General features: G+C 44.3%; 1 protein-coding gene across 8 annotated transcripts in view; it reads right to left on the bottom strand.

Moving 5' to 3' along the window:
* The window catches only part of LOC101274335 (S-adenosyl-L-methionine-dependent tRNA 4-demethylwyosine synthase TYW1), a 451,923-nt gene that overhangs the window by 193,616 nt on the left and 244,806 nt on the right, over positions 1-13,501 (bottom strand). For 2 of the 8 annotated variants that reach the window (XM_049699575.1, XM_049699576.1), the window contains exons 1-6: positions 12,629-13,466; positions 11,705-11,832; positions 10,618-10,755; positions 4,886-4,987; positions 3,139-3,333; positions 1,066-1,353 (exon numbers count right to left, since the gene is read on the bottom strand). In XM_049699575.1, the coding sequence (XP_049555532.1) occupies positions 1,066-1,353; positions 3,139-3,333; positions 4,886-4,987; positions 10,618-10,755; positions 11,705-11,832; positions 12,629-12,632 (855 nt within the window). In that variant the 5' untranslated portion in view covers positions 12,633-13,466. The other 6 variants (XM_033426290.2, XM_004268758.3, XM_049699574.1 and 3 more) reach the window with 4 other exon arrangements.

Here is a 13,501-nt window from a genome sequence, read left to right as displayed (position 1 = left end):
GTCGGCTTCCTATGAGAGCTGGAGGAAGGGGTGGGGGAAAAAGAGCACTGAACAGTGGTCTCGGAGAGTGAGAGGATGCTGGAGACTGGGGGCAGTTCTGGCTGCACACCTGAGCCCGTGGTCACCAATCTGTGGTCAAAGAGAAGGCAGACAGGTTCCAACCTGGCTTGGGGCTTAGCCAACTGGGTTGGAAGAGGGAGTGGATGGCAAGAGAATTGAAGATGTTTTTAAAAGAACGAGTATAAAATTCAAACTGGGTAAAGACAGAAGTGAAGTAAGCAGTTAGCACTACCCTGTGAAAAAAACGTGGGGTCCAAAGAACTTTAAAGTAAGAGCACCAGAGAGGGCTCAGAGTTCAGGTCATAGGGACATGAAATGTCAAAGGTGAGCACGGAAGTGGGAGGCCGAGGTCACTGGAGAAAATGGTTCCTGGGGGTGTGAAGGCCAGGAAAGGGACAGGATGAATCATCTATGTGGATGGCTCAGCCACAAAGAGGAATGACAGGAACAAGGGTGGCGAGAAAGACAGGGAGTCAGAATGTCAAGTTGTTCCCAAATGATGCAAGCGACCAGGTGGCCCAAAAACAACAGTAGTGATATAGGCTGATATAACACGAGCTTCAAAGGAACTGGGGTATCTGAAGAAAGAGAAATTTTTAGAATGTGAGGGATGAAAGAAAGGAATCTGGGATGACTCGCAGCCTTCAAGTTTGAGTGATTAATGGAGGTTAAAAGAGGTTGGGAGGAATATGTGGTTTAGGGGTAAAAAGACATGAGCTCAGCCCGGGACATATTCAACTTCTCCAGACCCGTTTCCTAACCTGCAAACTGGGGTAGAAACCTACTGGATTCCAGCAATGCAACAATTAAAGAACATATTTAGGAAAGCATCCAGCACAACATAGCTTATCCTAAGATCCCACTCTCTCTAGAACATCCCCACATGAGTTTCAGCTCTTCCTTCTAACCAGAGGCCAAGGAAAGAGCTTCCCAGGACAGAGGAAAGGTTCAGCACCTCCAAATGCAGGAGGAAAACAGGGAGACATGGACACGTGGGCTCCGTACCTCAGCGTCTCTCTGATGGAATCCCTCTTGAGCGTGAGACCCTGGCTCCATTGCCTCTGAGCCGTGCTGATTAGACTCGCACTTGCCTTTCTTGCAGTTGCCACCACAGGGTTTTCTCTCTCCTTTACAGAGCGCCTGTAGCCGGGAGATGAACCTAGCCTTCCACGCTGTGAAGTCGGCCTCAATGCTGCCGTGTTTGCTTTTAACCACGTTGCAGTCACCCTCCCCTCGGGACATCACGCGATGGGCGCCGAGCATCCAGAGCCACTTGTCCACGTCCTTCCCCACCTGCAGGAGAAAGAGACAGGTGAGCTACAACAGTCCTCCAGATCCGAGGCTGGCAGCCTGCTCTGCGACAGCCTGGGGTTCCACTGGGGCCCTGTTCCCGGCCGCTGCTAGGAAGAAGGAACTGCCCAGTCAAAAGGGCTTCAGGCCCTCCAGCCATTGATACGTTCAGGTAAGATTCTGCGGAAGATTTTTTTTTTTTTTTTTAAATATAGGGACCGACAAATTATTTTGTTAAACTAAGGGTTAGTACCTGATGAAGAATTTGAAAACTTAGTCTTCTAAATCATGGTCAGAATGAAATCACTCAGTAGCAAAATCAGTTCCTTCTAAAATAAAGCCTCTGGGGTCAAAGACCATTAAACAACAAAGTACAAACGGAGCCCATTTGGCAAGACTCATGATTTCATAAGCCAGAGATGCATTTTATTACAGTATGAAGCACTTAAGCTGAGGCACAGGAGTTATCAAGAAGTACAATTAAGAGTTCAAAAACTTAACAGGCTTCCTAAGTGGCAAGGCAGTAAACAAAATATTTACATATCTGAATTTTACCTTGTGTCTACTTTCTTTGAAAATATGAGGGGGGGGGCAGGCACAGAGAATACACATCTTGATAGAACAGCTGGATGAAAACAACTTTTACAGAAAGATCTCCACCTTCATCTTTCCTCACATTCTACCAAAAATAGGTGAGCCGAGCTGGGCTCACATCTGGGGAGAGGTACACGTAAAAAAATTCTGATCACTTTTCAGAACCACTAAGAAACTGAGAGCCTCCACATTTTTCTTTTTTTTTTTTTTTTTTTTCGGTGGCGGGCCTCTCCCGTCGCGGAGCACAGGCTCCAGACGCGCAGGCTCAGCGGCCATAGCTCACGGGCCCAGCCGCTCCGCGGCATGTGGGATCCTCCCGGACCGGGGCACGAACCCATGTCCCCTGCATCGGCAGGCGGACTCTCAACCACTGTGCCACCAGGGAAGCCCACACATTTTTCTTTTTTAAAGTATAGAGAATGCAAAGGAAAAGGAGCCAAGTTAATTTCACTCAGAAAAAAGGATCCAGGAGAACAAAAGAAACAATTAATATTTTATTACATAAAGGGCAGTGAATGTTTTTCTTCTATTTCATCACTTTACAAAGTAATGATTAGGGACTTCCCTGGTGGCGCAGTGGTTAAGGCTCCATGCTCCCAATGTAGGGGGTCCAGGTTCGATCCCTGGTCCGGGGATGAGATCCCACATGCATGCCGCAACTAAGGAGCCCGCCTGCCACAACTAAGGAGCCCGTGTGCCACAACTAAGGAGCCCACCTGCCACAACTAAGACCCGGCACAAACAACTAATAAATAAATAAAATTTAAGAAGAAAAAGAAAAGAAAAGTAATGATTAAAAGACAAGTTAACTTTGTGAAGAATTAGTTTGGGCAGTAAAGGTCATTCTACAACATAACAGGTAGTTGAGAAAGTCCAAAGAATCAGGGACCTTCCGTCTACAAGGTCCTGCCTGGGGGCAGGAGGCTAGACTCTGGCCATGAATACAAGCCGCTAAGACGCTAGACAACAGGAGGCATTTTCATTCATTTTATTCAATAAAAATTTACTGAGAGCCTCCTATACAGTAGCAATTCCCAGCAATAAAAAGAATAACACAAAAAGTTTATTAGTAAGTACCAGAGAGTACAGATTGTCTCACATACACCCACATATATGTACCTGTGTAGGTGATTTTTTTTTTTCACTTAAGAGAATGTATCCCTACAATTCAACACGTACCTACCTTGTACCTACCTTGTTGAAGTGGCTCACGTATGCAGAATTTCCCAGGCCAAACACTGCGTATCTCACACCCTTCAGGTACGTTTTGCCAAATCGAAAGTCATTGGCTGCTTCCTCTAGCCACCTGCAGAACCACTCTGCGCTCTCAGTCGGCCGACCGTCAGTGTAGGTAGCAACCAGGAAGGCAGAGACATTTTTACTGGTAACCTAACCAACAAAGTCATTATTTCAGAAGAGTAGCCAAGATATAAAGTTATCTCAATGAAGAAAATCCTTTTTGAAATGCTGACATTCATATCACACTAACCTCTAAAGACAAAGAGTGCTTTTAGAAATGTTACTTATTTTCAAAAGAGAAAGCAAACAGGGCCAGGACCCTGCACAGGGGAGAAAGCCCACCACACCTCCTGGTGCCCTTCACCATGTACTTCATCCCATTTCCCAGACTATAAATTCCTATCAGCTCCTGCTTGTCATATTGGAAACAAAAGCCAAATCAGTCAGGAAGAAATACAGAAAGATCTCTAAAAATGCCCTGAAAAATCAAAGCCATAAAACGTTAAATGTAAAGTGACTTAACACTTGGCACCATCATCTCCACGGGAAACAAAACACATCTTCAGTCCTGTGAGCCACAGTATTTCATCTGCTCGAGTGCATCTTCACAGTTCCAAGTCAGGAGGTAAGTTATAAGTAATCCCTTACGAATAATTAAGTATCCAAGCTTGCTAATAATTTTTTTTTTTTTGCTAATAATTTTTAACAAATAATTTAGAGCAGATTCAAGCTCACTCACTTGTACTCCAACGTTTTCTTGGGGGAGAAAGAAATGCACATTTACAGCTAGAGGTTTATCCACTAAGAAGGGACTGGCAAATTACAGCCCGCAGGCCCAGTCCCACTCACTGCCTGTTTTTATAAATAAAACTTTATTGGAACACAGCCACACTCACTCATTTACATACCATCTCTGGCTGTTTTGTGCCTCAAAGGCAGAACTCAGTAGCTGCGTGGCCCACAAAGCTGAAGATACCTACCATCTGGCCCTTCATAGAAAAGGCTTGTCAATGCCTGTTCCACCTGCTTCTCCAACTTTAGCTGCTTCAGAATCACCTGGGGCACTTGTTAAAACACAGCCCCACATCCAGACTTTGATTCCGCGGGGCTGGGCTAGGACCTGAGAATCTGCATTTCTAACGAGTTCCCAGGAAATGCTGATACTGTCGGTTCAAGGACCACGCTTGGAGAACCGCTGCTGTCAGGCCAACTTCCCTACCTGGGCATGGCTAGAGGAGGGGGCGGGGCATTCCTCAGGTGATGAAATGAAGCTCTCACAGATATGACGTTACATCTGGAGGTCACACAGCCAGTTAAAGAGATTTCTCTAACTCCAAAACCCATACTGCTTCTGGCACCCAAGTGGCTCCTGACCTTTCAGCAGGCCTACACGTGGTTCACATGCCCGGCACATGGCCATCAGTGACAACCCTCTTTGATTACGACAGTCAAAGCAGGAGGGAACTTCCAACCACCCAAGCTTTCAGTCTAACACCCCAGAGGGGCCGGCCCCGCATCACTCACGCCCGAGTCAGCACGCCACCACACACTCAGCACCCCTGACTGACACTGAACGCTCTACCGACTGGAATCCTTTAGCGTGAAAATTAAATTTATTCTGAAGAGTCTTTTTATCCCAGAACACAGGAGATCAATTAAATTTGAAAGCTGTGATTGAAGGGAAAATAAGACAATTACCAACCTCTTCTACTAGATGGTCATCTGGGTCATATTCCTTCAGATTAATAAGTGCCACAGGCAGACCAAGGGAGCTAACTGCTTCGGCAAGAACTGTCGCAAATCCCTGATAGGAGGGAAAAAAATCAAATAAAGTCTTCAATAAGCTAAATAAATGAAAAATACAGTCTTCATTTATTCCTGTTGGCAAGGTAGTGAGGCATTTAGCATGAAAAGCTTTTCCGGTGACTGACATGTATCACCATAAACACAAATTCTATTCTCATTTCTACCATTTTCTCAAGCATCTTTACAGAGATCATCACTCAGCTGTGTTGTTCTCCCTCTACAAGTACATATGTGGGATTATATGTACTTATTATATGTACTGGTAGACATTTCAGCTGTTTGCCCCACTAGAATAAACATATAGATGGAGAAGAAATACCACAGTGGGAAGAGAGTGGGGAATATGAGAACTGTGAGCACATTTCTGGAAGACAGAAAGCAAAAAGCAGCAGGCTGACAGACAGAAGCAAGCCTCGGGGGACACAGAAAACCAGAGGGGCTCTGGGATCAGTCAGTCACTGGGGCAAAAATGGGAGGGAGGGGCTTCCCTGGTAGCGCAGTGGTTGAGAGTCCGCCTGCCAATGCAGGGGACGCGGGTTCGTGCCCCAGTCCGGGAAGATCCCACATGCCGCGGGGCGGCTGGGCCCGTGGAGCCATGGCTGCTGAGCCTGCGCGTCCGGAGCCTGTGCTCCACAACGGGAGAGGCCACGGCAGTGAGAGGCCCGCGTACCGCAAAAAAAAAAAAAAGGGAGGGAGCAGTGGGCCAGAGAAGACCCTGTGGAATACAGAGAATCCGTATTATGTGGTACCAGCGCACACAGAGCCTTAGCGACACTCACCTTTTACCCCCAGGCAGACCCCTGCCAGCCTCTTCTCCAAACAAAATGAACCAAATGGCTGGGGAAAGCTACAACTTCTAGCCAGATGTTGGTACCCCAGGAAATTCTCTTCCTCTTTCTGGCTTGGTAGCCTAACACTTGGCTCGCCACCTGCCAGGACTAAAGCTAAGCCTGCCCTCGCCATTTACTGGGCATCCACCAGGCCAGTCTCAGCTCTGGGCGATATTACCCAACAGGAAACAAGGCACACATGTTCCCTGCCCTTAAGGAGCATCAGGGAACATCCTCAAGGAGATATTCTAATGGACGGAGAGAGAACAAACACACAAATGAGAAAATACACAGTATATCGCATGGTGACCAGTGCTGTGGAGGAAAAGAGGATAAGGCGTAAGAATACGGTATTGGAGGCATGGGGAGAGTTGTTATTTTACATAAGGAGGGCCAGGACAGGTGTATATAATAAAAAATAAATATTTGGTCTTTGCCTCCAGGGAGCTCCTAGAGCTCCTAAAATCCTTGGAACTTGCTGTCTTTGGTATGTTAATGAGATGACTCATTGGGGTTGCGGTGGGGGACTAGATGGCTTCGGGATGGGGGCTGGTCAGCAGAAAACCAACCCTGGGATTAAAGGCTTAGAACTTTCAACATCTTCTCTCCCTGTGGGGAGGGGAGGGGAGGGGTGGCAGGAGATGAAGTTCAATCAGATATGGTCGATGATTTAATCAGTCATGCTTACGTAATGAAATCTCCATAAAAAACCCTAAATGACAGGGATTGGGGGACACATTGATATGCCGAGGAGATGGCACGTTGAAATAGGACACAGAAGCTCTGTGCCGCCCCTCCCCCCAAGACCTGCCCCATCATCTCTCCCATTTGTCTCTTTCTGAGTTATATTCATTGTTATAAACCAGTAGACTAATCAAAGCAATTCCCTGCATTCTGTGAGTCATTCTAGGGAATCAGCAAACCTAAGAAAGAGACTGTGGGAACCCCTGAATTTATAGCTGGCCAGTCAGGAGTACACATGCCCCGGGACTTGTGACTGGTGTCTGATGTGGGGACAATCTGACAATAACTCGGGTAGACAGTACCAGAATCGGAAAACAGGTGTGGGAAAACAACTATTTGGTGTCAGAAAACACTGCCACAGGCCTCAAAAATAAAGACTTGAGCAAAACCTGAAGGAAATGAGAGAGCAAGCCAGAGGCTATCCCCAGCAGAGGGACGTGTAAGTGAGAAGGCCCAAATGCGTGAGCACACTCGGCAAGGAGATTAATAAGACTGGAGGGGGGAGACCAAGGACATGAGGTAAAGGAGATGCTGGAGACGCAGAAGTGAGGGCCTCTCGGCCACCATGGGGGCTTTGGCATTTGCTTCAAGTGAATGAGGGAGTCACTGCGCGGTCTTAAGCCAAGATGATTAACACCATTTTGCCTAAGTTCTCACAGTCCCTGTGGTTGCTGGGATGGGCTGAATGAAGGAGGCTGAGGATGAGATGACCACATTAACCCAGACAAAATATGAGGGAGGCTGGCTTAGGCCAGGGCAGCAGCAGTGAAGGCGGTAAGAAGGGACTGGAACCTGGATCTATTCTGAAAGTAGAACACACAGTATGTGCTGACAGACTGGATGTGGGTAGTAAGAAAAAGAGAGAAGTCAAAGGTTTTTTTGAACTGGGCAACTGGAAGGATGAAGTTGCCATTTATCGGAATGGGAAAAATTAGAGGGGGAACAGGTTTGGGCACAAAATTGGGAGTTTAGTTGTGAGCACACTAATTCTGAGTCGCCTACTACACATCCATCCACAGGAAGATCTAAGATAGGCAGCTGGGGATGAGGGTCTGGGGTTGAGAGGAAAAGTCAGATTAGAAACATACATTTAGAGGCCACCGTCTACTAAGGGATCAGCACACTGAGGGCTGCAGGCCAAATCCGGCCCTCTGTCTTTATAGGTAAAGGTTACTGGAATACAGTCATGCTCATCTATTTACACATTGTCCATGGCTGCTTTCACACGACATCAGCAGAGCTGAACAGCTGCAACAAAGGCCATACGCCTTGCGAAACCTGCAAACCTAAAAAACATATGTAAAATAAACTATCTAGCCCTTTACAGAAAAACTCTGTCAAATTCCAATAAATAGAACTGAAAGCTCTAGATAACAAGATCCCTTAGAGAATGAAGTGAGTGCAGATAAGGACATAGTCTCAAGAACTGTGCCCTGGGATGCTCCTATCTTTGGAGGGCAAGAAGATGAGGAGAAATCTGCAAATGATAGTGAGGCAGACTAGCCTCAGCAGAGGAGGAGAACCTAGAGAAGAGTGTCCCAAAAGTTCAATGGAGAAAGTATGTCAACAAGGAAGGAGCTGTCGTGCAGCTAAGAGGTCAAGTAAGATGAAGACTGAGAATTAATTAGCGACATAAAAGTCACTGGGAGCAGGCTGGGGCACACAAGCCTAACTGGAGTGGGTCAAGAAAGACAGGAGTAGAGAAATTAGAGACAGCAAGCACAGACAACACTTTCAAGGAGTAATACTATAAAAAATAAAATAAAATTGAGGTGGTAGTTAGAGGGAGATGTGAGGTAGATAGGTCACCTGGCATACACTGACCCACCTTGCACACAGCATACAGTGAGAACTTACAACTAGAGAAAACAAGTCTATTTACACAGTTAACAGAGAAAATCCACGCCAGCTACCCCATCATTCCATCCTAAATATGAACAGAAAACCACGGATCACCAAGACCATGATGAGAACAAGTGACAGGAAAGAGAAATAGCAGCAGAAACATGCAGGAAGCAGATAAATCAGGGAACCGAAAAAGGAACTCACTGAAATATATTCTTAGATTATGAAAAAGATGCAATAGAAATGGAACAGAATGGCATTTTTGCAATTAAAAACATTATAGCTGAACTAAAACATTCAAAAAAAAGGTTTGGAATTGAAATCCAAGAACCCAGAAGAGAAAGAAAGTTACTTTTGTATGAGAGAGGATTTGAGACACAGGAGACCATCCAAAAGGTCCAACATCCAACTAACCGAGTAGAACAGAGAAAACAGAAGGGAAAGAAGTTTACCCAAGGAATATTAGCAGAATTAATGCACACGAATTTTCAAAACAAAACAGCCCAAGTATACAATACAATGGCTGAAAAAGACCCAACCTAGACACCATCTCACAAAAGCTCCAAACATCTAGGACAAAGGGATGATTCTAAAAGCTTCCAGGGGGCTTCCCTGGTGGCGCAGTGGTTAAGAATCCATCTGCCAATGCCAGGGACACGGGTTCGAGCCCTGATCCACGAAGATCCCACATGCTGCGGAACAACTAAGCCCGTGAGCCACAACTACTGAGCCTGCGCTCTAGAGCCCACGAGTCACAACTACTGAACCCGTGCACCACAACTACTGAAGCCCGCACACCTAGAGCCCATGCTCTGCAACGAGAAGCCACCGCAATGAGAAGCCCACGCACCACAACAAAGAGTAGCCCCCTCTCGCCACAACTAGAGAAAGCCCGCATGCAGTAACGAAGACCCAATGCAGCCAAAGTAAATAAAATAAAAAATAAATAAATTTATTAAAAAAAGACAAGGATGTGATGCCCTCAAAGTTGTAAGAAAAAAATTCTGCCCGAGTCTTCTATACGAAGCCAAATACGAATCAATCAAATGTGAAAGCCAAATAGAGAAATTCAGACGGTACAGCTTTAAGAAGGGGGGGCCATTTAACTCATATCAACGATGATGTGGGCAACAATATTAAGCCGCTGAGATGTGAGGAACTGACTAATACGAGGAGTCAATAACTTTTATCTAACTTGATAAATCTAGAAACATGGCAGAAGGAGGTTCAAGAAATAACCCTCAGAGGAATTAAAAACAGAAATATCAATAGCTAAAATAGATTCTCTGAAGAGTACTTTTCATTATGAACCCTCTGTACACCTGGATTTGTTACCATCTGCAAGTATTAATTTGATCTTAAAAAAACGTAAAAGCGGGCATAAAAGAGAGGCTAGGAATGAGATCTTCTATGAATAACATAAAAAGACTTTGTTTCCGCAGCTCAGATACCTTTCTAACGTTTCTTCCAGTTTCCTGCCTCTGCTGCTTAAGGTTGAACTTAATTATAAGTGACCTTCAATTATGACACACACAACAAAATACTGAAAAAACCTTTTAAAAAGTAGTATTCTACAAAACATCCACGAGAGGGCAGTAGAACCCTCTTTAATACTCTACCAAAATAATGACAAGGAATTCTGTTTTTAATTCATTTTCATGTTAGTCTTAGAATCTTTTCCTAGAAAGCAATAAATAGCTGTGACCTTTATAATAAAGAAGCAAGCAGCATCTAGATACAATTAAAGCATCTTTCAGCTATATATCTGCAGCCGGTATCTACACAGTATTCAATGTATATCATTAACACTTTTAACACTATGAGAAATCAAAATACATTTCATTAAATAGATGTGTGAAGTTGTGAACGTCAGGGCCCATACTGGACATACTGCTGCCACTTTTCACTATCTTCCCTACTTCTATACCCAGTAATGGACTTGGAAATCCAAGTCTCCATTCTGCTGAGCAAGAAGCAAGCTTCAGAACAAAGACCCCGCATGACAGTGACCACCAGACACCCCCAATCAGCCGAAATGGAGATGAAACTCACCCACCACCCCAGAAAGGAAAAATGTATGCTGTAAAAAGGAAAAACAAAGATGAAAAAAGATTAGAAGACCAATTCAGTTCACTGCTAAAGAACACTTTTCAGAAATTTTCTTAAAAGATCAGGAGACCCAATGAAAAGTGTCATTATAAGTTCTTACCTTTGCTGTGCCAGTCTGAGAACCATAGAAAATCTTCACTCCAGACACAAAGACTTCCTTCTTTTGAAGAGAGATATAGCCATTTGTCATCAAATCCTGAGATGCTTTCGGAAGGGTTTTCTCCTGTGAGTTTTTGTTCTTGAAATAAACACAAAATCCATCAAGTTTGAATATTTTCCCAACTTCATTAGGAATGAAAATTATCAATCGCTCAGATACTGACCCATTTTATTATTCTCTTAATTTTTCAATTGTACTCCTCAAATATTAACCCTTTGGTATAATTAGGTCCTTTTAAAAGCAGGGCCCACATTTCTTAAGACTATAATGATTCCCATTCCTTCCAGGATAAAATTACACCCACTTTCACCCATAATGTGTTGTAGTGGAATAATAGTAGAAACTTATTTTCTGATTCTTAATTACTGGAAGGAAAAGAGAACACTACTACCGCTTAAGGGTGCTAAGCAGATTTGGGGTTTTTGCAAAAGTTTAATTTTTCATTACAAAACCTTCCTGTATCTTAACAATGAGACTTCCACAGCCCATCAAAGAAAAGGTAAATAACTTAGTCTATAAAAACTGACAAGAAAAATTTTTTGGCATTGAAAAACTATTTCTAAAGACCAAACATAAAAGTGATCGAAAGTTCCTTTTAGAATTTCTATATTTTTCTGGAAGCCTTAGAAAATCTGCACTCTGCATTGTCTATAAAATTTGATGCCAAATACTCTCCTAGAAAAAGTAACTCCACTTGGGTTTCCCTGGTGGCACAGTGGTAAAGAATCCACCTGCTAATGCAAGAGACACGGGTTCAAGCCCTGGCCCGGGAGGATCCCACAGGCTACGGAGCAACTAAGCCCGTGTGCCACAACTACTGAGCCTGCATGCCGCAACTACTGAAGCCTGCGTGCCTAGAGCCCATGCTCCGTAACATGAGAAGCTACAATGAGAAGCCCGCGCACCACAACAAAGAGTAGCCCCCACTCGCCGCAACTAGAGAAAGCCCACACGCAACGAAGACTCAACACAGCCAAAAATAAATAAATAAATAAATATTAAAAAAAAAAAAAGTAACTCCACTTACCTGCTTTCTGATGACAATCTGGAAACAAATCCAAAGGCTAAAGCCAAAGGCAAAGCCCAAATATATGTAAAACCTGTTTATCCATAACGATATTAAAGATGAGAAGTCCCACATATCCAAAGAAGGATCTAAATTTAAAATGACACATATAAGTAATTTTATTTGAAGTTACATATACAATGATATCCATTCTTATTTTAGAAAAAAAAAGAAAAAGAAAAACCAACCTTCATATTCAACAACCCCGCTAAGAAATCTATTAAAAGCAACTCTAATAAAAACAAGACACTGTGATATGTAATATAATTGTCATGATAATGCTAATTCAAAACAAGAATATAAAATTTTATCTTCATTTGAATATAGCGTTTGGAAAAGAAGGGAACATAAAGTCAAAACACTTTATGTGGAATTATGAGTTAATTTTGCTTTGTTACGCTGCTCCATAAGAAAAATAATACTAAACGTATTCCTCTTTTTTTTAATTTTATTTTTAGAGACCCACATCTACTTGCAAAGGGTTCTCAAATAATTGACCTCAAGTCCCAGTTTTTTTTAAGGGAGATATGGATGGACCTGGACTCAAATGCTGAACCTGGGGGTAATTTCAAAAGGCGAGGTCTAAGATTTGAGGTTTACAGGTGCTACTCCTGGAAAGGACCAAAAGTCCTCAACACACGTGGGTAAGGGGGAGAAAGTTTTCTCTGTCTTTTGCTTGAGGTTAGAAGCATAGTTTTAAACTCATCTCCTAGCCTGAAAAGGCAAAAGCCAGGTCACGAGCAGGGATCAGTCCTCCCTTGCCCCCAGCGGCACCGGTCCCGGGCTGACAAGGGCAACATACTCTGGAGGAAGGGGCCCGAGGGTCTCAGAAAAACGGTTTCCTCCCTTCCCACCCCACGAACCTTACCCGCCTGTGGACCTTACCCATTCTCCTCAGAGCCCGAGCCCTGCGGCCCGACAAGACACCAGGACTGCGGACCTAAAAAACTTATTGTCCGGCGTGGATACTGGGAGACCACCAGAAATACCTCACAGCATTAGCTGGGCGCCCACAGTCGGAGGACCTGGGGGCAGCCATGCCACTCGCAGACCTGTCCGGATTGGCTCAGAGGCGGAAGGGGGCGGGCCCAGAGAAAAGCACCGCCCAGAGCTCCCGGCGAGGAAGCGGGAGCGCTGCCTGCGGCTCAGGAATCCGCGCTTGAGAGTTAGGGGCGAATCTGGAGAGAAGCAGGCAAAAAAAGGAGGGGGTGGGGGAGGGAAAGTCGGCGTTAAGAAACTAAGGGCATCGCCAACCGAATGCAATATGTGAGCCTGTTTGAATCTCATTTGAAACACACCGACTGTAAAAAGGCATTATTTAGGGGAAATTTGATTATGGACTAGCAATGAGACGCTATTAAGGAATTATGGTTAATCTCGTTGGGTGTATTTGTTAGGAGTTTAGACTGAAGTATTTAAAGCTAAAACTTTATGATGATTTGCTTTAAAATACTCCAACAAAAAAAAGGGAAAATGAAACAAGAACGGCAAAATGTTGATAATTGTTGAAGCGGGGTGATGGGTACATGGCAGTTCATTACACTTTTTTCTCTACGTTTTTTGTGTTAAAACTTTTCTATAACGAAAGGGTAATGTGGGCGTGGCCCGGAACTCCGCGGAACTGTGAGGTGCCCGGCACTGAGTTTCCACCCGGTCACCAAACATTAGCTCCACCAACCAATCAGAGCTCTTTCGTTCATTCCGGAAAGAAAATTACGTCAAGGAAGAGACCCACTCTTTCCGGGCGTGGAGCAGTGT

This window comes from Orcinus orca, chromosome 16, assembly GCF_937001465.1.
Source record: "Orcinus orca chromosome 16, mOrcOrc1.1, whole genome shotgun sequence".
Lineage (NCBI taxonomy): Eukaryota > Metazoa > Chordata > Mammalia > Artiodactyla > Delphinidae > Orcinus > Orcinus orca.
This window is presented reverse-complemented; position numbering and strand designations above follow the sequence as displayed.